The sequence below is a fragment of the Nomascus leucogenys genome, chromosome X, assembly GCF_006542625.1.
Source record: "Nomascus leucogenys isolate Asia chromosome X, Asia_NLE_v1, whole genome shotgun sequence".
Taxonomy (NCBI): domain Eukaryota; kingdom Metazoa; phylum Chordata; class Mammalia; order Primates; family Hylobatidae; genus Nomascus; species Nomascus leucogenys.
In genome coordinates, this window is record NC_044406.1 from 102739353 (window position 1) to 102765937 (window position 26585).

At 34.0% G+C, this 26585-nt stretch overlaps 1 protein-coding gene across 1 annotated transcript; it reads left to right on the forward strand.

Annotated features, from left to right (window-relative positions):
- Positions 1 to 1848: 1848 nt before the first annotated feature.
- Positions 1849 to 26585, forward strand: SLC6A14 (solute carrier family 6 member 14). Its single transcript, XM_003262234.2, has 14 exons — positions 1849 to 2027; positions 3060 to 3225; positions 6201 to 6332; positions 7907 to 8068; positions 8873 to 9020; positions 10148 to 10280; positions 11948 to 12088; positions 16626 to 16854; positions 18184 to 18309; positions 19451 to 19569; positions 20105 to 20204; positions 20485 to 20594; positions 22739 to 22906; positions 23939 to 26585. Exons 1-14 carry the CDS (start codon positions 1980 to 1982, stop codon positions 24083 to 24085), a joined length of 1929 nt encoding a protein of 642 aa, XP_003262282.2. The 5' UTR covers positions 1849 to 1979; the 3' UTR covers positions 24086 to 26585.

Genomic DNA, 26585 nt, shown 5'->3' on the forward strand with positions numbered 1-26585 from the left:
TAGAAACTTTACTGCATAACAGACAGGGAAAATTGGTCCCCCTGTATAACAGATACCCTTGCCTTGTGATATGTTTGGGCTTTATGTCCCCACCCAAATTTTATCTTAAATTGTAGTTCCCATGATCCCCACGTGTGATGGAAGGGACCCGGTGGTATGTCATTGAAACATGGGGTGGTCACCCCCATGCTGTTCTCGTGATAGTGAGTAAATTCTCACAAGATCTGATGGTTATGTAAGGGACTTTTCTCCCTTTGCTTGGCACTTCTTTCTCCTGCTGCCATGTGAAGAAAGACGTGTTTGCTTTCCCTTCCACCATGATTGTAAGTTTCTCAAGGCCTCCCCAGCCACGTGGAACTGTGAATCAATTAAACCTCTTTCCTTTATAAATTACCTAGTCTCGAGCAATTCTTCATAGCAGCATGAGAACGAACTAATACACCTTGTATTCCTGTAATCTCTCTATCCTTAGGATTCTTGTCTTCTTTCTATTCCCTTGGTTACCAATTGTTTGATGTGCTCCAAGGTTGGCTTCTTTCATTTATATGGAACTTTGATAGTTTAGTAAATGCTATTGGATTTGCTTTTTAGCTCATCCTTTTATAAGGAGGTTTATAAGCCCTTCTTGCTCCTCTCCCTTCTATGTTTCATCTTAGCCTTTAGGTCATACCAGTAGTGTACAGTACTAATAGGCACACCCTCATGCATTAGCACTCTCCCTCCCCCAATTCCCCATTGATACATGCACATGTGCATACACACACATGCACATCAGCCTTTGTTATGTTCAAGACAAAGTTAAATAAAACTTATTGATACTTTCCTTACTACCATCCTACATCTTTCATGGACTTTTCTCTACCTTACCTGCCAAGATTCCCCAGGGCATATTTCTATTGCAAATGGAAAATTCTTGCAGTCAGTGGAGAACAAAGGAGCTGTACATAGGGTACAGAATTTGCCTATTTGCTCATTCCTCTGTGTGCATGAATTTGTGCTTTGCTTCATAGAACCACCATCACTATCTCTTACCTGGGCAGACTGAGTTTAAATCCTTTGAGTTTCCTGATGAAAAGGCATTCCATTGGTAAACAGCATTATAATAATTATTTCCTCCCTGGTCAAGCTGGGATGTTTCCTCATAGTTTACTTTCCAGGCCTCATCTTTCTTACAGAGAGTGCTCCTTTGTTAAGGTTAGAATTTCCCATAAACCTGCTCAATAATTTGTTTGTGTTTGGCTTCTTTGAAATACTACACAAAGCAATCCCTGTAAAAGGCAAAGCTGTCCTGAAGGCTGAGAAAGGAGCCTGAGACATAGGCTCCAAGTTGCTCTTTTCAGGCAGAGCCAGCTGGGTAATCTTATCTCAGATGGCTGCTTTTCAAGGTGCCCAATTCAGGGGCTTTTCCACTGGGAGCAGCATTTGCCCCAGGGAATCAAGTGCTTTCTAGTCAGGGGCAAAACTTTGGGAAATCTGAGGACCCAGGGTGGTATGGTCTGTTCAGGAGAATTTTGGGGAACAGAATGGCCCCCTTCTCCCTCTAGCACTTGTGCAGATCAGCACTTGGCCCCAGAACAGAGACCAGACTGAGAGGCGAGGTTAGGAGGAAACAGGGGACCCAGGAAAGGAGGCTAGATTGCAAACGCACCTACACAGCTCTGAGTCAAAGGCTGTCAGTCATCTCGGCTCACACTGCTCTGCTCTCCAGCAGCCCAGCCCTTTCCCAGGGCTGGGGCAGGAGATTGCTACATGTAGGCTTATCTGGGGAAAAACCAGAGCCTCACTTTAGTCCCTTCCGGTAATTGACACTACTGGACACCCAGGAGGGGGAGGAGAGAGCTTCTCTTCATAAATGGTCCCACCCCTGGGCAAGGTGGCTCACTCTGGCAGGTAGAAACAGGGGAGTGTGCACCTGCCACCAGTCAAGCTCAGCCAGACTGCAAGAGGAGGCAAGGCGGAGCCAGCCGAGGGAGTGAACCATGGACAAGTTGAAATGCCCGAGTTTCTTCAAGTGCAGGGAGAAGGAGGTAGGGGTCTGGGAGCTGCGGGAGGTGTGGAGGACCTGAGAGGGGAAAACTTAAGGGGGGTTGCTAGTCTCAGTTTTTGCTTTCTGTGGCTGTTCCTTGGGCTCCACATTTCTGTTCAACTATTAGGTGTGACTGAGATATACCTATAGAGTAGAGAAGAAAGAAAAGCTCTTACTCTCATAGCTAGAAGACTTAGGGCCACCTCATCCTCTGCCTTGGGAGTACCCACAAAATCCTGTTCTCTATCCCTCTCCTAACTGTGTCCATATGCTAGAGGAAAGTACAAAAGTACACTGTTCTTAATTGACCCAAGGAACCCTCCATACCCCAGAGAAGTGAGCAGGTTGGGAGACAACCCCTGTCCCTTCTCTCCCTCCCAAGTGGAGAGGGAGCTACTTCATCTGGTGAGACAGGAGAATTTGTCTCTGCATATGATTCTATGGCTTTTAGAAAGGCATTGATTTTAATCTGTAAGACAGAGAAAAGTTAAACTACCCTTAACTTGATACATTCAATACTATAAAGCCATAAGAAAAGTTTATAGATTCTTGTTTTTTTTTTCCAGCAGACAGTACATTTGATCCTGCTCAAAGATCTGCTACAATATCAATAGTAATGACTTTATCTAATTCATCTTTAAGACTTTTGTATTTGAAGCCTGATTTGTCTGCTTTCATTTTTCCCTCACACCAGTGTGACAAAGACCTTTGTATTTCAAACCTGATTTGTCTGCTTTCATTTGTGTTTCACACTGGTGTCACATTTAACGTTTTTACCAAAATTTGGATAATCTTAGCTGATGGAGTAGTAAACATATCTACCTACAGAACTTTGCTCATTTTAAGAGGTAAACGTTGTAAAGTAAAAGCAGCTATCAGCAGAAATCTCCCCAACTTTGTAAAGCATTCCCCTCAGCTATGGTTTTCAGGGTTTTTTCCCCCATTTTCTGTTGCTCTATGGATTTGTGAAATTATGCTTCTGTGGAATTTGTAATGGTAGAAAGGCAAGCTGTTGATATTTTTTCTTCCCCAGAAAGTGTCGGCTTCATCAGAGAATTTCCATGTTGGTGAAAATGATGAGAATCAGGACCGTGGTAACTGGTCCAAAAAATCGGATTATCTTCTATCTATGATTGGATACGCAGTGGGATTAGGAAATGTGTGGAGATTTCCATATCTGACCTACAACAATGGTGGAGGTATTCTATTTCACCCCCACCCTCTCACCCCCGCTTTTCCCTCCAGTTTTAAGTGTGGTTCTATATGGCCTCTGAGAATATTTTACGAGTTGAAGGAAGGCATATGATAGTTGATAGTTTGGGTTAGTGGGAGAATGAGAAACAAGCATATTGAGTTTATTATTAGTCTGAGCTACTAGCTCAAGTTAGAAAGCTAGTTTCACAAAATCCTCAGGTATAAACTTGATAAAAAGCTTTATTTTTAGCTCTTCTAAGCTTCTGATTTGAGATCTCACGTAATCTTCAACTATGACATACTTTTCCTAATTTATGCATGTTTCTGTGATAATCTGTTCAAACTCAAGTTGTGCTTTGCTTAATTTATAGCTGAATCAGAAATAAGCAGAAAAATAAGTTCTATTGAGAAGCTCAAATAAATTATTTGCTTAAATAAAATAATGCATTACATTTTGGTGATTTAAGTGTGGAAAGAGATGATTAAAAAGTAATTAAAGGTTTAGTATTTTAAGCTGCAATATTGAGTTACATGTATTCCAAATCGGACTGACTACGTAGAAGATCCTTCTAAAATGAAATAATTTAGTTCAAGGATTGTTGTTTTATTCCTGCAAAAAAACACTGTTTATACCTTGTAGATCATTAAGGTAGACTCAATTAGAAAAAAGGAGAGAAAAATAACTTTGAGGTGACACACAAAGGGAAACAAAATGAATTGCACAATTCTCTAGTAATGTCCAAACAACTTTTCACTTACACCATATTTTATTTACTTCTAATTACAGGTTCTATTAGAAGTATAGAGGTGACATGCCCCTATATTTCATAACTGGGTACCAGTGAGACTGTGCCACTATAATTATTTTTCTTAGTATAATAGGATTTTGTGTGGTGATATTTCAATCATATTTCTTGTTAATTGGTTACATTATTCACAGTGGTCTTCAGAGACTTAAGAAAGGAGCTCTGTTTATTAAACAGTTTCAGTGTCAGTAGCATGAATTCCCCTATCTAGAAGCTGGGTCATTTAGTTGTCTTGTTATTGAATATTAGCTGATGCATTAGAAAATGCATCAGAAATCACAGTTTTATTTCCGTCTATGTCCTAAGGGCCAGTGTGGTAAAGAGAAGCATTCTGGATCATTTTGAGCCTCTTGTAACTCATGTTTAGAAAAAGAAATTCCCTGTGCCTTGACATCATACATAGGCCCAGTAATTGCCACAAATTTCTAGGAACTATATTAAACTAGTTTTAATAGAAACTTTTAAAATATAGCCAAAACATAAATAATAATATTAATTGTATGCTGTTATTTTTTCACCATTTCCTCTAAAATTTAATATGCCATATTGGCTTTCAATTTTTTATAATAACATCATTTGGGTGATAGATGATCTAGGCACTGTCAATCCTTCTTTTGTCCAAGAGTAGAAGAGGAAAATGAAATTAAAATTTGTTAAATGTGAATTAGGTTTAAAAATATGGTCAGGTTTGAAAAGTCGTTTCTAAAATCTGGAAATATTTTTATCTGTATGTTCTTTTTAACAGTTTATTAAAGAGAAGTGTCATACCACTTTAAGGTCTAGGTCTGAAGTATTGACAATTTGTGGCTATATTAACTATATTAACAGTTTATCATCTATGGATAGTATTAATAATAAAATAATATAATAGGTGAAAAGTCAGGTATAACACTGAAGAAAATAATCTTTTTTTAACGAAAAATACCTGTTCACACTCGGCTGATAAATCTTGTTTATTGTTGTAGTTAAACAGTTGTATTTTTTTCTTCATATTTGTCATTCATAGGACTTAAACTTCTATTAGTCATAGTAAAGATGGTATGTACATTGTAACATCTATACAAACATATTTTTCCCTATGGTCTAGTGACTTCCAGGGTTAGTATTAAAATAAGTCACTTACCTATGAATAAATAACAAGTTCTTTATAGACTCATTTTTAGTAGAATGTATTTTGAGAGTTGAAAAAAAGTTATTCCTAGGTATGATGTTACAGTATCATAATATGAAAAATACTTGAGGCAAAACTGTAACATCAGTCAATTAAATGTATATAATCTGAAAACCCATTTTTATCCACTGATCCTCACATTCTTTATTAAACTTTGCCAATACTTCTGGAATGTTTTATTAAGAAGTTTAATATTCTGCCCTTGCTTCAACCTATAATTTGGCAAAACTTCTAATGAAAAATACTATGCCCCAAAAGTGGAAAGAAAGAAAAAGGAAAATGCTAAAAGGTTAAAAGGATGGGGGAGGTGAATTGTCTAGTGTGGGAGAATTATTCCTTATGAAATTGAAAGTTAACTACAAGTATTTCTCAAAAGTTCAGAGTCTTCAAACAAAACCAATACATTTTGTATTAACATTGAGTGAAGAACCTTGTGACTCTTTGGAGAATAATAAACTTAATTGCAGTAGCTTACACTCTGAGCCACATTAGCATTTTTACCCCAAGTCTTAAAAATAGACCATTTATTTTTAAAGGAGAAAGGAGGATAACCAATGTTGAACATAGGCCCTGTATTTGAACCCTTATGACAAACTGAGTTGGCATTGTTCTCCCCTTTTATAAGGAATCCAAGATTCAGATGTTAGGCAAATTGCTGGAGGTCACATAACTGGTAAATGGTCTAGCCAGGATTTCAACCTAGGTTTATCTGGCTCCAATGCCTGAGATCGCTCAATTCCTCTGGCTTACTTTTTATACTCTATCGTTTTTAATAATCACAACAGCCTCATTAGGTAATACTAGCACCCCCATTTCATAGATGAGAAATCCAAGGTTTAAAGAATCAACTATTTATTCATAGAAAGCAGTGAATTTTATGCCCAAACCCAGCACACTTTGATTCCACTATATCAGGATGCTTTTAAAATGTTATGCTGGTTGTCAAAGTGCCATCAAGACTTTGAGCTGTAATAGTGCTTTGGTTCTTTCTCACCCTTTTTAGGCGCCTTCTTGATACCTTATGCAATTATGCTAGCATTGGCTGGTTTACCTTTGTTCTTTCTGGAGTGTTCACTGGGACAATTTGCTAGCTTAGGTCCAGTTTCAGTTTGGAGGATTCTTCCATTGTTTCAAGGTTGGTATTAAAGCATTTTCTTCACCATGGTTATTTGTATATTTGTTCATATAGCTACTTTCACTGTGAGGAACAAAAAATTGCTTAAAATTCTGACAATTTAAGGCAAAGAAAACATGCATTATTGTTGTTTTGCTGTACAGTTTGCCACTGCAGAATTTAAAAAATCAAATGTTTTTATTTCTGTTTGTCATGGGCTGCAGAAATGGGAAGCGTTAGAAAGCACACTAAAGACGGTTAGAAGGGTGTCATTATTTTCCTATTTTCGCCCTGTGAATTCTTTTGGCACATAGTCTCATGCTGTAATTTAAAGGCTCTAACTTTTTTCTACTTCATATGTAGTTTTTGTCTTACTGCCTTTGCATATCCTTTACAATGCCTCATTCAGAAAAGTTGAAGGGTAGGTCACTATTTTTTTTCTTGGATGCTCTTAATAGAATAGGACACTCGTAAAGCTTAAAAATGCCTTGTTATTAAACATCAAACTACCTCTTTTGACTGAAGATTAAATATCATTTTGGTATGTGCTAGCTGCTGAAAATTATTTGTTTTCAATGCAACATCAAAAATAAATTCATAGTGAGATGAATAGAATATTGTTCTGGAAGAGTGGAGAAACTACCTTAAAAGCTAGTTTTAAGCATTGGAGTTATATTCAGCAAGCTAAACTGCATTTTGAAACTACCTAGTTAAGGAAACTTTGGATATTTAAATTCAGATTGTTACTGAATTATTTAATTTTCTTTACACATAGTTGTAGATATATGTACACCATCCCTCCAGGTCATTATTTTATAGGCTTCATTTTCTACTTTTCAAAATGTTGATTTATAGATGAATATTGTATGGGTCAGTGAGTAAATAAGATATGAGCTTTGAATTTTTTTTTTTTTGTCTAAACAATGTCGACTTTGCATGATCTGACAAGAATTTGCAGGCTTAACAAGAAAAAGTAATAAACATGGGTTTTTCTTTATGTGAATTTGATGCGCTTACCATAAGTCTTCTGGCCTTGGCCTTAATACCCTTTCTAACCAACTGAGAAACTGCATCAGAAAGCCAATCATAAAATTAAATTTAAATTTAGAAGAAAATTACTCAGACAGCATTAGCCCCTACTCTCCCAGAAAGAAAAAGGAAAAAAGTAATTTAAAAATCTTTATTTATTTAGAGACAGAGTCTCACTCTGATGCCCAGGCTGGAGTGCAGTGGTGGATCTCGGCTCACAGCAACCTCCGCCTCCCAAGGTCAAGCAATTCTCCTGCCTCAGCCTCCCCAGTAGCTGGAACTACAGGCATGCACCACCATGCCTGGCTAATTTTTGTATTTTCAGTAGAGACAGAGTTTCACCATGTTGGCCAGGCTGGTCTCAAACTCCTGACCTCAAGTGATCTGCCCTCCTCAGCCTTGAAAAGTACTAGGATTATAGGCATGAGCCACCGCACCCTGCCTGAAACAGTCTTTTTTATTTTAAAATAGATTTTGTGGTAATTGAGATACAGCTTTTTTATGAATTAGCAAAGTAAATTTCACTTGAGTTTGGTTTTTATTTTAATTGTTCTTTTTTTTTCCAGGTGTGGGAATTACAATGGTCCTGATATCCATTTTTGTGACCATCTATTACAATGTCATAATTGCCTATAGTCTTTACTACATGTTTGCTTCTTTTCAAAGTGAACTACCATGGAAAAATTGTTCTTCGTGGTCAGATAAAAACTGTAGCAGATCACCAATAGGTAAAATTTGTCAGCCCCCAAATAGTTCTTTTACATATATTTTTTTATAAGCTTGAAGGGTCAAATCATGCTCTAAGCAACTTAGGTACAATTTTAAATGTTCCAAAGGTCACTGGTGAAAGCAGAAGATAGCATATATAATCAGAAAAATGATTAATACAACGTATTAATCTCTGAGAGCAGTCAGGAAGGCTAAATCATGCCTAAGAGTACTTCTTCCAGGCCTAAGTCTTGGGCAGGAGAGGAGAAACTGAGAAAATGATAAAGGGAGAAAAGTGCTATCTAGGATAGTTGTGTGTGTCTCAGGAGACAGTAGGTGTTGTTCATGTCATATGTTGCTAATCTTTGGGATAATGTACCATCCATGTCATAGGCTATTACCATTTTAATTACCTATGTATATCAGAGGATAAATTTATAAATATTTAATGCTTCTGAGAAGTTTAAAGGCCTTAATTTGTCTATATACATAGGTTGGATAGGTAAATCCACATACAAGTTTGTTAGAGCACTAAACCTCAACTGAAACAACTGTTACTCTATACCAATTATAGAGTTGTTACTATAAATACAATTATCACAGCTTAAAAGGGCAGACAGTTTTGTAATCCCTCCTAGTTTAGTAGAAAAGATTTTAAGATGCTGAATGTACACAGCTTATTCCATCTGTAAGATTTCTACTCCACTTTTTTCAAGTAACAATTTTGATGATAATTTAAATATTTTACCATTAAACCTTTTTTTAGGAAAGTAATCTTCTAAAACTAAGTACATGTCTGTGTCTATATTTTTTATCATCTTTAGTAACTCACTGTAATGTGAGTACAGTGAATAAAGGAATACAGGAGATCATCCAAATGAATAAAAGCTGGGTAGACATCAACAATTTTACCTGCATCAATGGCAGTGAAATTTATCAGCCAGGGCAGCTTCCCAGTGAACAATATTGGGAGTAAGTATACTAGATGATTTACTTTTAAGCAGATGTTCTCTTGAAATTTGTACAAAACAACAAAACATTAATCAACTGCTTCCTTAACTCACAGAAATAGAAAAAGGAAAATCAGGACAAATTATATTTCATTTAACTCAAATGTCTACCTATCCCAGGTGATTAGTAGTTACCTGCAAAATTAGCTCATAGTCAGCAATGTGTCTTTTATAAATTAGTTATTAAATGGGCACAACACTGTAATTTATGAAATGCTTATTAGCTAGGAGTTAGGAAATTGCTTTGAAGAAAACACATACAAATTTTAGACTACAATGATCAAGTTGTAATGATAAATAGTTGGGTGATGAGTAATATTGCTATTTAAAAAAGTGTAATTCTTCAGCAGTTTTGTTTACAATTGTCATTATATGGTAAGAATAGATATGTAGTGTTATATTTACTTTTATTAATTTCAAATGATCTCCCTACTTAACTCTATATCTATCCACTACTCTTACCTAATATTGTTGACTCTACTGCTAAATGACCTCTTCTTCATTCACTGTTAATGACCTTTGTAACTCTTTTAAACTTTGGATCTTCAAATGTTCTCAAACTTCAAGCTTAGAAATAAGATCCTAGATCCATGCATGTACCTAGTGAGAATCTTGGAATTTTACAGAAAGTCTGTGGAAAAGGCGTGAATAACAGGATCATTTGAGTTTGATGATATCTATAAGTATGGAATGAGGAAATATTTAATATAATTTTAAATGTTTTCCTCATTATTTTAACATGAGAAAATACTGTAATAGTAAAATAATCTGACATAAAGTAAATTTCTTTACATAAAGGATCTTGAAATAGAGGAAAGTAATAGCTAAAAGAATCAGTAGATCTTTTATTCTATGGTTTGAAACTTTGGATTGGCTGTGGTTAACTGAAGTTCAGAGCCTGGCCATTTAATGAACTATCTGTGTCCTTCATATTGATAGTATCTATCAATAAAGGCTCACCAAACTTCGATATATTAATAAGATACAATATTCATGAAGCTTCCACCTGGATAAATGGTATTACAAAATTCAATGTATTTTCTTTAAGTCAAGTGATTCTGTGATCATAAAATGGCTTATGTGTTTCAGTAAAGTGGCGCTCCAACGGTCAAGTGGAATGAATGAGACTGGAGTAATTGTGTGGTATTTAGCACTTTGTCTTCTTCTGGCTTGGCTCATAGTTGGAGCAGCACTATTTAAAGGAATCAAGTCATCTGGCAAGGTAACTTGAAAAACACATTAGATAGTGATATAGCAGCTTTCCAATTTCATGGTAGTTCAATATCAAGCATTATCAAAAGCACGTTTTTTTTTTCTATAATGGGAGCATTCAAATGTGTGAAAAGCTTTCTAAACAGTCTGTGAAAAGCTTTCTAAATAGTCATTTTAAGCTCTAAGTAAATACATAGGATCTCTGTTATTGCTAAATACAAAACAAACAAAATAAAAACTGGTACTAGAGGTGCACATTTCCTAAAAACATGGACCCTTTTAGCTGATAGAGCATTCTGAAGCTTAAGAGTATATGATTAAATTTTCTATCCTACTATATAAAGAAGCATCTTGAATGGAATCATATATTGCAATGTATGGTTTGGAAAGTCAGATCCTTGTTCTATAGAGTAATAGTACCAGGAATCCCCTAGTCGGAGAGAGAGAGAGAGAGAGAGAAATGTGTGTGTTTGTGTGTGTGTGTGTATATATACACACAAACTATGTATTCATTCTCTTAAAGATTGCCAAAATTGACACACAACTTTTTCTCTCAGTGAAAGGGCCTCTTCTGAAAAACATTCTGTTATATTTTCCCACTTCATTGTTTACTGTTATAAACTTTCAGAGAGAATAATGGTAATTTAAGAGAACAACATGAAATTTTCTCTGTGAAGAGTTACACAATACCCAGAAAAAAATGTCTATGTGTTTTTAACTAGTCAATGGATATTTCCTTAAAGGTGGAGGACAGGAATAACTGGGGATCTTGTCTTTGTATTCTCAGTACAATATCTAGCACATTCTGTTAATGTTAAGTTGTGATGAGACATGCTGTTACATCACAAAAATACTGTGAATATCACAAATCCAGTGAAAACTTTCCAAAATGTTTTAGTTCCACATTTTTTAAACCCTTGGTTTCCTTTTGATGTTAATATTGAAAGAGTCCATTAAAGGCCATTTACCCAGGTGATTAATTTTTATTGGTCTCTGAATGACTTGTTTAAATCATCTTCTTGGGTGTATTATAAAACATAGGACATCTATGGATCAAGGAAATCATCCTCATTAAGGCAAAGCTGGTCTCAAAGGCAATCTGCTCATCTGGAACCATGTGTTATCTAGTACAGAAGCAGTGCACTTGTATGTATGCTATCAAACTCTCTTAATGGTAGCTGTAAGGATAACAGTAACAAGTGTCCAGTATTCACTTCAATATGCTTTTCTGGAATTTGAACATCTGCTAGGAAATATTTTCCTTTTCTTTGAAGACTGAATATATATTCACCAATGCAGGGTTTAAATCATTTCTCTCCTCACCTCAATGCAGTAATTTACTGAGAGAAGACATTCAGTCTCCTCAGACATGTATAAGGATATATTTATCAGAGCAATCCATTTAGATCCCAAGTTATCACTGCTGATGTATTATTTATTTACAGAATAAACCTGGGAAATGTGGATTAATACATCGAATTATTTTTGAAATGGATGATTTGAGAGTAGTGAGGACACAAATAAGAAATTATGCTAACTTTGGTGTATCATCAGACCCTATGAAATCCCCTGTACTTTATTTAATTAATCTCAACTGGCTAATAATTTTACTTGTATACAGTTATACATCATGATTTTAAAAATAACTTACTAATTTTTGGTTACTTTTCTTGGTAGGTGGTATATTTTACAGCTCTTTTCCCCTATGTGGTCCTACTCATCCTGTTAGTACGAGGTGCAACTCTGGAGGGTGCTTCAAAAGGCATTTCATACTACATTGGAGCACAGTCAAATTTTACAAAACTTAGGGAAGCTGAGGTGAGTCTTAATTTGGATTTCAAATTATCTGAGGAGATAAATCTTAAAAGTAAATGCCAAACATCTTTGGTTCCATATGAATATCATAATGTAATAGCTTGAAAAATAATATACAGTTAAATTTATTAGTTTCTATCCACTAGGATGTCTGACTTAGCTAATATTTAACATGCCATTAATATTCTTTTATTGATGGTGAGATAATTTTTAGAAATAGGATTTTTAAAGTCATTTTTTATTCACATAAACTGAATCTATTTGACCAACAAAATTTCGGGATTATTAATCTGAAAAACAATATTTCATGCATAAATACCTGCAAGTTGATGATTGAGGCTATGTGATTTATTGGATAAACTCAGACTAGCTTTAGAGATTACTGTTGAAAGTTTAATAGTCTAATATACATTTTAGTTTTCTTCAAAATTTAATATTCACAAAATATTATCAAATTTTGTCTAGTGAATTGTGAAGTTAAAACATAAATTTGACATGGATTAAGCATTCCAAAATTGTTACTTATACCAAAAACTTAAACATGTGCCATGAATAAGAATTGGGTAACCCTATTTCAACTTTACCTTCAGATAATGGCTGAATGTATCACTGGCATGTAACATCTTTTAAAATTTGACTGCTGAGAGTATTAACAGAAAGTGTACTACAGATAGTATGCTTCTATTAGTATGGTCTAGAATGCTTTCACTTTTTTTTTTTTTGAGACAGAGTCTCACTCTGTTGCCCAGGTTGGAGTGCAATGGCACAATCTCTGCTCACTGCAAACTCTGCCTCCCAGGTTCAAGCAATTCTCCTGACTCAGCCGCCCAAGTAGCTGGGATTACAGGTGTGTGCCACCACACCCGGCTAATTTTCTGTATTTTTAGTAGACACAGGGTTTCATCATGTTGGCCAGCCTGGTCTCAAGCTCCTGACCTCAGGCGATCCACCTGCCTTGGCCTCCCAAAGTGCTGGGATTACAGGTGTGAGCCACCGCACCCAGCCCTTTCACTTTTTTACTAGTCACATCACATTCTTAGCACACATTAAGCTTCTGTTCAACTAAAAACCTGTAATTTTATGTTGAAATCAAGAGAGACTATGTTAATATTATCTGCCATACTACTAGTACTATTCAAAATGGATATTAGTTTGCTATAGTATTCTTCATGAAACTCATGCTAATTTCCAGCCATTGCTGTTTTCTTTTCTAAATACTTACAAGAGGATGTGTAATTATTTCTTGTAAATTTCTTTTGTAAGCAGTGCCAAATTTATTAGCTTTTAGTTGTGGAAATCTGTCATTAATTTACAATTACCTTTCTGAAAACTGAAATGCCAATCTTTGGTCTTTGGTTACCTTTTTTTGTGCTCAATAATTTCTACTCAATGATTAATCACATAGCTGTAACTTATTTTAGATCTCTGGAATTTTATTATTATAGCCTTGGAGATTAATATACTTTGATGTGTCCACAGGACATCTTAATTTGTTCCTGCATTTATCTTGGGCCTCACTCTTTTTATCCCTGTTGGTTAATCTCTTCCTAATTTGAAGACCATTTTGGATGGTGAATAAGAAACAAATAAAATGGAACTTAGCATTCATCACCTTCTCCATGTTAGGTTATTGAACAAGATACATTATGTTAATGCACTTGGAAATAGTAAGATTTTATATAAATATGAGCTAATGTACAATTATTTCAATTATTTCTGTTATATTATACTATCTTGTTAGAGTTGCAACATTTTCCCTAAGAAGTAGATTCACCATTTTCTTTGAAACTCCTGACTTTGAGCCTAGTTAAAAATCCCCTTTGATATTCTTTTAGTGGCTTTTGCAAGCCTAAGATATCTGGGTTTTGTAGTTCCTTGAAATCATTCTGAAAAATTTATATGACACTTTTATATTGGTCTGTGTTTCAGTGACTCTAACATCTTTTAAAAATCAGAGTGAAACCTAAAGCTCCTTGTGAGACAATTTCATTTTCTCACCCCTCTACTCTCCAACACAACATGACCCAACTCCTTCTTTTTGGGGTTTGCTGGCAATGACAATTGTTTTTCTTAGATTTTTTTTTATTCCTCACAATATATATTCTAAACATGGAATCATAATCAGGTTTCTTTCCTTTCCTTTGAATATCTGAACTTCATTGAGATCTCCAGGAGAGTAGAGAACCACACAAATTTATAGATAGAGGAGTCTTCAGCAATGCAGAGATTATTTTTCTAACTCCCTCATTTTACAGTGAGGAAACTAAGACTTACATAGATTCAATTTTAGCCAATTGTACACAGCCAATTAATAAAGTTTGAATTAAGATTTCCTAATCCCTAATGTAATAATCTTGTATATTGGTATGAGATTAATAGATATGGAGATTAAAACTATGTTTGGAATTTCTCTTCACTTTTGTTTGCAACCTAGCTACACATCATGGTATTCAGTAGCATTCTTACACAACACAGGACTGCCACACCCACTTCCAGCTCCCCTGTCACACAGGCACATGTAATGTATCAAGTAAAAGAAGCTCAGAGACCAACATGAGCATTCATCTGTTAATATGGGCAATGACCAAAGAAAAAAGAGGGCATTTTATTTCTAACACAATTTTCTAAAATATAAGTGAAATAACCATGATCTATCCCAAAAGAGTTTTCTATGAAACTTGAAAACTGATTCTAAAGTTTATTTGAAAAAGAAAAAGGCCAAAACCCCAAGGTGTATCTGAAGTGAAGAGGACTTGTCTTATCAGATATGAAACAATATTTATAATGCTGTACTAATTAAAATAGTGAGGTGTTAGCATAGGTATAAGTATATAGACCAGTGGAACAGGATAATAGTCTCAGAAATAAATTAAAAACAAATGGAACTTGGTATGTGGCAGAGGTGGCAATGCAGATCTATAAGGAAAGGGATGATAATCCAATTGATAGAATTGATATCCAATTGATATCTAATTGATTTAATTGATAATATCAATTATCCTTGAACAATTGATATCACATTTAGGAAACAACATCAGTTGGAAATTTCACATATCATTCACATATAACATATATTGATATGCACAATATCAATTTTAGGTGAACTGAAAATTTAACAATGTAGGCAAAGCTTGAATTCCTTTAGAAGAAAATATAGAATAGTACCTTTATAACCTTGGGCTAAGCCGTTCTTTAAAAGTAATAGAGATCAAGGATAATACCTATAGTCAAAGATGGATACCTTCAGCTACAGTAAACCAACAACAAAAACTTTGGTTCATCAAAGGACACAATGTTAAAAGGTAAACAAAATTAACCCGCAAATTTTGGAGGAAAAAAATCAACATGTATAATAGTCAAAAGATTAGATTCCAAATTACATCAAGGATTTTAAAAACCGAGTAAGACAGCCCAAACCCAAAACTGGCAAAAGACATGGCCAGGAATTTCACAGAAAAAAACAAATCATATGGAAAATGAAGTATTCGCAAGTAGGTGGAGGAATGGGAACCCTCACAGCCAGCTGGTGGGAGTGCAAAATGGTACAACCCTTTAAAGAACAATTTGGCAAGAATTAGTAGAACGGAGGAATGCATATACTTTTCGACATCACAGTTCCACACCTACATAAGGGGAATGTACAAGAATGTTTACAGCTCCATAATAGCAACATACTGAATGATCTAAATGTCCATCAACAGGAGAAAGGATAAATTGTGACATATGCAGTGTGGCAATAAAGAAGTGGAAAAGGGCCAGGTGCGGTTGCTCACGCCTGTAATCCCAGTACTTTGGGAGGCCAAGGCGGTCAGATACCTGAGGTCAGGAATTTGAGACCAGTCTGGCCAACATGGTGAAACCCCATCTCTACTAAAAATACAAAAAAATTAGCCGGGTGTGGTGGTGCATGCCTGTAATCCCAGCTACTTGGGAGGCTGAGGCACAAGAATTGCTTGAACCTGTCAGGCGGAGATTACAGTGAGCCAAGATTTCACCACTGCACTCCAGCCTGGATGACAGAGCGAGACTCTGTCTCAAAAACAAAAACAAACAAACAAAAAAGAAGTGGAAAAGAATGATTAAAACTACATATATTTAATTTAACCAAATGAATTTGCTTATATTCTTTCACTTTTGAATTACAAAGTGGACATTTTATATAGTTCAACTTGATGATGGATAAATCTCACAATACCTAATAAAAAATGGCAGGTTGTATATGTTTACATGCATTAAGATAACTTTTCTATAAATTCCAAAACAAAACATTCAAATCTAAGTGTAAAGAAGAACAAAGAAATTATGAACACAAAAGTCAGGATAGCAATTGCCACTGGGTGGGTAGAAGGGTGATAATGATGAGGAAGGGGTACAAAAAGGATTTAAAAGACTGCAACATTTTATTTCTTAAGCTGAGTAGTGGGCATTTGGGTGTTCATTTCATTGTTATTAATAATATATTCATTTGCTTATGTGAAATATTTACACAAATAAAAAATTGAGTATATGTTTTAAAATATTAAATTATTTTCTCTTATAGGTATGGAAAGATGCTGCCACTCAGATATTTTACTCCCTTTCAGTGGCGTGGGGTGGCCTAGTTGCTCTATCATCTTACAATAAGTTCAAAAACAACTGCTTCTCTGATGCCATTGTAGTTTGTTTGACAAACTGTCTCACTAGTGTGTTTGCTGGATTTGCTATTTTTTCTATATTGGGACACATGGCCCATATATCTGGAAAGGAAGTTTCTCAAGTTGTAAAGTCAGGTATATAATACTATATATTATCAACTTTGATTAATTCAATGTATCTCACTTATGAAACTCCAATAGAATTTATAGGAATTTACTCAACACAGTCATGATTTAGAATATTGAATTTTCTTCCTCATTTCATCTTATATAATTTTGTTGCTGTAACAATATAATAATTCTTAGATTATCCATGTAAACAAGAGTATATTAGGGAAATATTGCTGAAGAAGATAGGATGTTTAATTTCGTTTAGTCCTTGCTAAGCACTTTCCATGCATTATAAAAGAAAGAAAATGTATATACAAATTCCTTCTGTACAATTATACTATTGGGTTTGAATTTTTAAAACACATGAACATCATATAGGTGAGAAAGTCAAGTGACTTTGAGTTTCCAGTTGTGTCTAGCTTTAAAGGAATCTTAGTGAACTCCCTAACTTTACAGATATTAGCTAGGGATGCTTAATTATCTGGCTACAGATTCTGGGGGAAAAATACTAGGATTGTTTTAAGTAGGGGTGCTTCATTAAAATTTTATTTATAGTTAGTATCATATGATGGAAAGACTGGTGATTCATAACAGAATGTCAAGGATCTTGTAGATTATGTAGTGTCCAGTTCCTCATTTACAGAGAAGTGGATTGATACACAGTAATGTCATATATGTCTTGCAGAAGGTCAAATATTTAGGAAGTGATTGAGCCTAGACTAAAAGCTAATTTTAATGAATCCCAAGTTAGTCCTCCGGGAAGTCGAAGAAACTTAAAAATACTTAAAACTGAGGATCACATAATAGAACTGGCACAAAATTAAAAAGCATCAAATGGAAAACAAGATTTAATTTATAGTTTCATTACATATGATTTTGCATATATGCATATAGTGATACTGGGTAAATATTTAGAGAGAAGGTTAAAAACAAAATTAGTTCGTAAATATAGTTCTTTAATAGTGCAATTTTTTTAGAACATCTAGGCTAAGATAATGTGAACTAATTAACGTTTCTGGAATTTAAGACAGTTTTTATTCTTTGTCAATCTTAAAAAATAAGATAAGTTAAATAAAACTATTAAAAGAATTAAAATTTCTTATGTGAGGAATGTACCATTTACATTACAGTCTATTTGCTACCTTAATTCATGTCACATGTTCACATTATCACATCACAAAACAACCAAATTAAATATTGTAAAAAGGGAATGTGAAATAGTTGGTAAAAAAAATTTATGTCATGGATTGTGTTGCCAAATAAGATGAGATTTTTCTAATATCTTATGTTTTAAATGTTTAAATATGTGAATATTCTTGGTAACTAATTTATAATATCATACATTTTTCGTAGGTTTTGATTTGGCATTCATTGCCTATCCAGAGGCTCTAGCCCAACTCCCAGGTGGTCCATTTTGGTCCATATTATTTTTTTTCATGCTTTTAACTTTGGGTCTCGATTCTCAGTTTGCTTCAATTGGTAAGTAATACTTCCTCTACTTGAAAACAAGGTGCTTTTATTGCCCCTATTACCCCCTCTAGCTGTTAATCTCAGAATGATCTTTCTGAAAGTTGTTTTAAATAAAATTTAAATACAGAAAAATACTTGACACTCAAAAGGAATACACGTTAATATTTTATCATACTTGTTTAAGATATTTTAAGAAAATAAACTGTTACAGGTGAATTTGAAGTCTTCTTTCTTTTCCTAATACAATCATATTTTTTTCTAGAAGCAACTCCTACCATAGATTGTGTATGTTATTCTGTCCATGTTTATACACATTTTATATGTGTCCGTACTTATCATATACATTTTTAAATTTGCACATAAATGTGAAGTTTCATAGCATACATATGACTCTGAAAGTTGTTTTTGCATTGATTATGAATCCCATTGATACACAGGCATATAGATCTAATTAAATCATAATCTCTTTGTTGCCATAATAATGGGCATATGAATGATATACAATTTTTAAAAAATTACACACACTGCTGCAATGATCATCCTTGCACATACTTCTATGCACACATAGGGATTTACCTAGGTTATATGACTAGAGAAATTCTGAAACAATTTTCATCCTACCACTCTCTCACATACAATATTTTCAGTTTACTCTGTTTGTAGGATAAAATCCAGACTTTTCTGGTTGACTTTCGAAGTCTTTGAAAATCTCAAACATATTTTCTGATGTTTTCATTCTCACATCCTTCTACTCTTAGCCAGTTCCCTATTTCATGAGCACATTTATTTCTTAACCTAGAATCCTTTCTGTTTCCACACCACTGATTCAAATATTTACCTTATTTAAAAGTCCTACTAGAATTCTTCCTTTTAGACTAATTCAGCTCACAGGAGACTGTTACCTTACAGTTGCTATCGATGAAAAATCATATAAAGCAGACTAAAAACAACAAATAGAGCTGCATTTGATTTTCATCAGAACCAAGTGGTGACTGCCAAAAGAAAAAACCCTGTGGGTTTTTAAAAGCAAGGAACAGGGCTCAGAGTCTATTTTCAACATATATTTGTAAATTTGATTAACATACATTGAATTCTGTGGTTAACAATATTGGCAAGTAAGTTGACATATAACATTTCTCCCCCTCTGAAGAAACGATCACAACAACAATTCAAGATTTATTTCCCAAAGTGATGAAGAAAATGAGGCTTCCCATAACTTTGGGCTGCTGCTTGGTTTTGTTTCTCCTTGGTCTCATCTGTGTGACTCAGGTATACTACAGCATTTTTTTTTCATAGAAACATATTAGTTGGAACATGCTTTATAACCTAACTAAAGAAACCAAAGCTTAAGAGGATGCTTAGTGACAAGTCCAGGTCTGACTTGGATCAAGGTTTTCTGGGTTTTAGCCCATTTTTCTCCATTATTACTTTTATAGAAAGTCTATTTTGCAGATGAGGAGGCCGAATAATGGACAGTTACCTCAGTTACAATAAGATTACAGACTTTAAACACATACTACATTTCTCACAGCCACTTCAGAACATACAGACATTGCATACCATTCTGATAATCAACAAATTTAAGTGCTTATTTTCTTTCCAGTGACTCAGTATAGATTGAAAGATTTTTGAGATATTTAAAGTCACATTTGGGTTTACATTTGAAACATTGCTTTTCGCATTTTAGCAGAAGGGAAACTAAGGAGCATATGTCAAGATCAAATTAATAGATTCAATTTGAATATCCCATCAATCATAAAAACAATTAAAATATACTTAGAAGTAATTAATATTTTTTTGGTAGGCTGGAATTTACTGGGTTCATCTGATTGACCACTTCTGTGCTGGATGGGGCATTTTAATTGCAGCTATACTGGAGCTAGTTGGAATCATCTGGATTTATGGTAAATAGTAACTATAAAATTATTTTCCAGTTTTATTAAAATAGTTTAGTTTGATTCATTTTCATTATATTTACCTAATTATACTATTAATTTTTATACTATTATAATAGCAAAGTACAATATACTGCACAAAATTATGTTATGAAAAAATATAATTACAGGTGTATGATTCATTGTTGTGGTAGAGAAAAATGTTTAGACACAGAAAGATAATTGATGCCACGATGGTTACTGGAAGAAAATATTAGCAAGCACTCAATGTACTCTTCGTTTTCTTTAGGAGGGAACAGATTCATTGAGGATATAGAAATGATGATTGGAGCAAAGAGGTGGATATTCTGGCTATGGTGGAGAGCTTGCTGGTTTGTAATTACGCCTATCCTTTTGATTGTAAGTAATAATATACCATGAACTTGGTTTCAATAATACATACATTCCAAGATAAACTTAATAATTCACATTGAAGACAAAAGGCAAATTAATTTTATAAATGAATGATTTTCAAGTTTTGCAGTATTTATGGCTGGTGCCTCCAAGTTGCCTAAATTAAAATGCCTTTGCAGTATTATTTTGAGGCCATCAGTTTAAACATTTACCATTTGAGAAAATAAACAGGTTTGTATAGATGTAAAAGTTATCAATAATTTAAAATTTATCAATAGAAAAAATGAAAATAAAACATGAATTTGCTCATTCTCTAAAAAAATATGTTGAGCCATCAATAATATTCCTAACCTCTCTGCCAGGCACAGAAAAAACAAAAATGCATAAGGCCCAGATCCTGTCTTCAAAGAATTCAGTTTAAATATACTGACTGCTGAGAAACAACAGTCATATTTTAATTCATATTTTATCTCTTAATGAGGGAGGTATTTGGCAGATGATAGTAAAAGAAACTTACCTGTGTCAATAGGGGCAATGGTTTATGTTAATAAATTCAACAATTAATACTATTTAGAAGTTGAGGTAAAGCAAAAGTATGTCTTACTCAAGAGACATAACTTATCAACTTAAAATGTTCAAATAACATTTCAGGACAGTAAATGGCTGAGCACCAAAATAAACACTACACAGGAGGGAGAATGATTATGGACTAGAAATAATGGTGGTGGGGTGAGGCAGTGTCAAAGCTTCATAGATTTATTTTGGTTTTCATTGCCTTCATGCTTCAAAGGTTTTCCTAGAAAAGGCCATTAAGTAATTCTATGCAGGATTTCCTTCAGATCTAAAGTATCACATTCGTTTGCAGAGAGGATTACATTTTTTTTTTTTTAACATTATGAGATCACTTTCAAAAGCTGAGCAGTTTGGAACAAGATCATGGTGAATTAAAATATTTGGATATTCCATATTTTTGCTAAATGATTTTGAAAATGACACTAAATATTTTTATTTGACAAGTCTCCATAATAAAGTAAACCCCCTTGTCAAGTTAGAAGGTCTAGCTGGATCTCTTAACAAGCTAATATTCAATGATTACATAAGTTTGACACCTGAATTTAATTTAAAATGCAAAAGTATTACATATGAAATGATTTACATTGCCATCTATTTTTTATAAAGTCATGTGTATTGGACTCCACTATCCCTCATCCATTCTTTTGTAGTTATGTACATTCATAGTAACTGCAAAATATATTTAAATTACTGTAATTAAATTAATAGAGCTAAGCCATTTAATTTTAAAATTAAACATAGATCTATTTATTATTTTCTCGCTGATTTTAATAAAACAAAAACAGCTAAATTTAAGAAAACTCCTCAATAATTATTGGGTTTGGTTTTGTTTTGCTTTACCAATTTCTAATTAATTAGTTTTAATGCTTCAACATTTCGGGTTTATTTTAACTTGGCCTTATAATGTGTTCATCTTTAACATTCAGATTTGACTGTATTGCCTAAACAGATATTGAGGGTTTTTTTGTTTGTTTTTTGTTTTTCCCTCAGTAAGATGCTGCAAGTGAAATGTGCTTTGGTAAATGCTCACCAATAGTGTGTGTAAATGCATGTGTGTTTTTGATGTGTCAAAAGGGGATCTTTGTGCGGTGGGAAAGAATAGAAGCAACTCCTAAGCAAGGAGAAAAGCATGCCCACTAAGGTGTACTTCACATTCTCATTGTATTAATCTATATGCTGGCATGTAGATTTAATCTATGGCACAGAATAAAACCATGCTATTATAAATCAAAGTGAAAAGCTCAATAACAGAAAATTTCAGATATTATTTTACTTTCAATCTGATATATGCTCAAGTATTTTATTGAAATATATGTTGAACAAGTATTTGGATTTATAAATATATGATGGTATTAATTTTGGAAAAATTTATTCAAAGTAAAAATAAAAGTTATATATTTTGGTTCATTCCATATTGTTATCTTCTGGCTTGTTACCTGATTATTTCAATTATTTGAATATATTTTCATATTAATTATTTTTGATAAATCACATCTGAGGAACAGAATCAAATTGCTAATCATCAGTGCAATAAAGTCTAACCTTTAGCTTTGTCTTTGCATATTTAACTTTGACAGGCAATATTTATCTGGTCATTGGTGCAATTTCATAGACCTAATTATGGTGCAATTTCATACCCTGACTGGGGAGTTGCTTTAGGCTGGTGTATGATTATTTTCTGCATTATTTGGATTCCAATTATGGCTATCATAAAAATAATTCAGGCTAAAGGAAACATCTTTCAAGTGAGTGCATTAAAATTGTTTATATTTTATACAAAGTAGTTATGATCAAAATGGAGATTAATTTACTCACATGGTGGTAATATGAGATTATATGAAATACAATTAATTACTCCTTCCTCTTGGCTACTTCTATACCTGACACAGTCATCTGTTACTAGTGCACAACATGGTATTATATTATGTATATATTTGCTGTGTTTCTCTATGCTAGACTATAAGCTCCTTGTGGGGAAAGTCGGGTCTTATTTGTTGCTGTACCTCTGGCCTTGCTACCGTGCTTAGCATATGACAGCTATGATATCTATACCTATGTTGAGTTGTCCCTGAAGATGTCACAAAGCAAATGACCTGTTTGCTTTATATCCATAGTCACTACTTTTAAACCTCATCTGGCTATAATATACATCCTAATAGTGTTTTTATACTGGAATAAGCCGGGTAAATATCTTGAACCCAACCTAGAGCCTGAGTCATCCCTCTTCTATGGAGGTCTAGGGGTATGAAGTTCATTATGACATCTCAGTAGGACAATGACAAAGTAGGCTTAGCAGCCTTAGATTTAAATAAATTCCTAAGTCCATACAACAATGGATCCAAATCAATGGTTTGATCCTGGAACTCCCATTTCCTTTGTTCTTGAAACACATCCCAGGTATACACTGGTTTAGATCCTCAGCTCGTCCTCATCCTAAGGCCAGGATGGAAATGTCTGATTCAGTGAAGGTACAGAGTAGTTACTCTGTTACTCTAATGGGTTCACACACCTTGTTTTGAAATCATTTACATGCTCAGTTATTTTGGTTTAGTAGTTAATATACTTCTTTTAACAACTAGCTACATTTGATTATACCTTTTTCTTGGTAAACTGTGCATTATTAAGAATTTAGATAATCACTTTTTAGTTTTCTATGATTCTTATTTTTCATTAGTAGAGAAAAAATAATTTAAAGGAAAGTACAGTTCAATATTTGCTTGTTTACAGATTGTAGCACTTAAATTCCAAGACAATGATTTTTTGCTTTTGCATTTCAGCGCCTTATAAGTTGCTGCAGACCAGCTTCTAACTGGGGTCCATACCTGGAACAACATCGTGGGGAAAGATATAAAGGCATGGTAGATCCCAAAAAAGAGGCTGACCATGAAATACCTACTGTTAGTGGCAGCAGAAAACCAGAATGATATCTCATTGAAAAAAAAATATGATTGTATAATGTGATTGTTTTTAGAATGGGGGAAACTTATTTATTTGTATGTTAACTGAATAGGAAAATGTACATACTATGTTCATGATAGTGTGATTTTTTTCACATTTAAGCGGAATGCAATATAAAAATGTGAATCTCTTAATTCTCAGCCATGTGCTTATTATATTTCTTTTTAGATTGTCTATCTGTATAACACACACACACACCCCTAACAGTCTCTATTTCACAATTATATTTTTGTAAATAGTATATGCATTTTTAATACATTGGAGGCTTTATTTTGAGCTAATTTCTTAGAGAATAGTTATATTTTCAATTACACAAGTTTAAAAATATTATTTACTTGTATTATCTTAATATACAATCTTTCTTTTCCACAAATATGAGTGGGAAATAAATCAGTACATTTAAAAGAAAGTGTTAAAACTGAAGGCCTCACTTAATAAGAAACGTGATAAATATATGGACAAATGGACTATATATACTATAAGAGGACTGTAGTTTAATACTTTTTACCCAAATATGTTTAAAAACTTCGTGCATTTGTTACAGCTCATGTTTTCTATATGAACTTAGTCATTAATGTTCTTTATAAAAAGTGAAATAAGATGGAAAAATAAGGATCCTACAGCCAGTAAGTGATAAATCTAGAAAATTGAGTTTCGAGTACCTCTTTTCCCATATACATTCTTCCTTCCTTAGGTAATTTGGAAGAAAACTATGACCCATTTAATTTCTATTGTGTTTCACAAAATTAAGTGTTGTTCATTATACTCTCTGAAATATAGGTTTAATTTCAAATAGAATATGGACTTAAATGTTAATGAGAAAATGGCTTTAATCAATTCTTGCATTTTATTACTGTAATACAGGGCTGATAGAGTGATTTTGTCTTATATGAATAAGTTACTACTTACAGGTGATAACTTACATACTATTGGAAGATAGACTTGTCAAACTTGTCAAGAATGAGGAAAGCCAAATTAGAAAATCCTATGTCCTAGTTTCCTTACCAAGGATAATTAAATATATCACTAAGAGCTTTATATATTGATTATACATTGTTGACAACTGATTTAAGCATCATAGCCTATGATGATAAACACTGCCTATATGTGTAAAGAACTTTCCATCAATTCTTAAATTTCTTAACCTAGGCTTCAGGGAACATATGAAACCAAAATTATATGGAACATTTTCTGTGTGTACATGTACATGCATTTTTCTAGGGAGAGAGTCCGTAGGTTTATCAGAATATCAAGGAAAACTGTGACCCAAAGAAGTTTAGAACCACATACACTGCTGCTGGCTTTTTGTGCCTGGCAAATGAGTGACAATAGAAGAAATAATTTTTCTTACACATTTTAAAACGTTTTCTCTTCCTTGTGATTGAAGATGAAAGGAGTAAGAAATTAAGGCATTTGTTTAATTTATACTGGTAATTTATTTAGCGGGGAGGGGACATGAAGGTAGGTAAATAGGTAGGCCTCTAATTGAACCACCTCTCTAAGTTATGTACATATATATAAGCTGAAATCGTGTTTGACATTCTGAGGGTTTTCTTTTTCTTTTTCCTTTTTTTTTTTTTTTGGTGGGGGGCTGGGGGTCAGAGTCTCGTTCTGTTGCCCAGGCTGGAGTGCAGTGGCATGATCTCAGCTCACTGCAACCTCTGCCTTCTGGATTCAAGTGATTCTCCTGCCTCAGCCTCCTGAGTAGGTGGGACTACAGGTGCCCACCACCACACCAGCTAATTTTTGTATTTTTAGTAGAGGCGAGGTTTCCCCATGTTGGCCGGGCTGGTCTCGAACTCCCGACCTCAAGTGATCTGTCTACCTCGGCCTCCTAAAGTGCGAGATTACAGGTGTGAGCCACCGTGCCCGGCCCATTCTGAGGGTTTTCTTGGAAGACAGGTCAAATGCTGTTAGTAAGTTTCAAGAGATTGTTAATTCCTTAGTTATACCAGATTTTATAAAATATTTGAGAATAGATGGCTAACAAAAGGTTAGAAATACTTTTCCTTAATTTTAATCCACATTATGTTACATGCATTCTACCACTACATTTTGGTGCTATTTAAGGTGTGCAATTTTCTATAGGTGACTTTTGCAATTCAGGGAAGATTTGGGCATTTTAAATGAAAGAATATCTAATTGGGGGAAGTGTGAAGGGAAAGAAATTCTTTTCAAAAGCTGACCACAAAGAGTAGTTAAAAGTTTTTGTCACTATCTTCACAAGTGTGTAAAGCACAGATCTTAACAGAGTGCTTGGCATATTGCAGGGTGCTCAGCGGTGGTTTTTATTATTAGTACTCAGATTCAACAGTGGCAAGAAACATCATTCTACATAATGGAAAACATTTCCACCAAATCCCACTTACTTTAATGCGAACTTGGAGATAATTTATGGTATTGTATTGTAAACCATTAATGAAAACTTTTTCACAGTTGAGTGAAATTAAAATCACCATATCTCAA

Coding starts and splice junctions, on each gene's coding strand:
- SLC6A14 (XM_003262234.2), top strand. CDS start 1,980: ATGGACAAGTTGAAATGCCCGAGTTTCTTCAAGTGCAGGGAGAAGGAG. Junction 2,028..3,059: donor TCAAGTGCAGGGAGAAGGAG/GTAGGGGTCTGG, acceptor TTTCTTCCCCAG/AAAGTGTCGGCTTCATCAGA. Junction 20,205..20,484: donor TGGAATCATCTGGATTTATG/GTAAATAGTAAC, acceptor CGTTTTCTTTAG/GAGGGAACAGATTCATTGAG.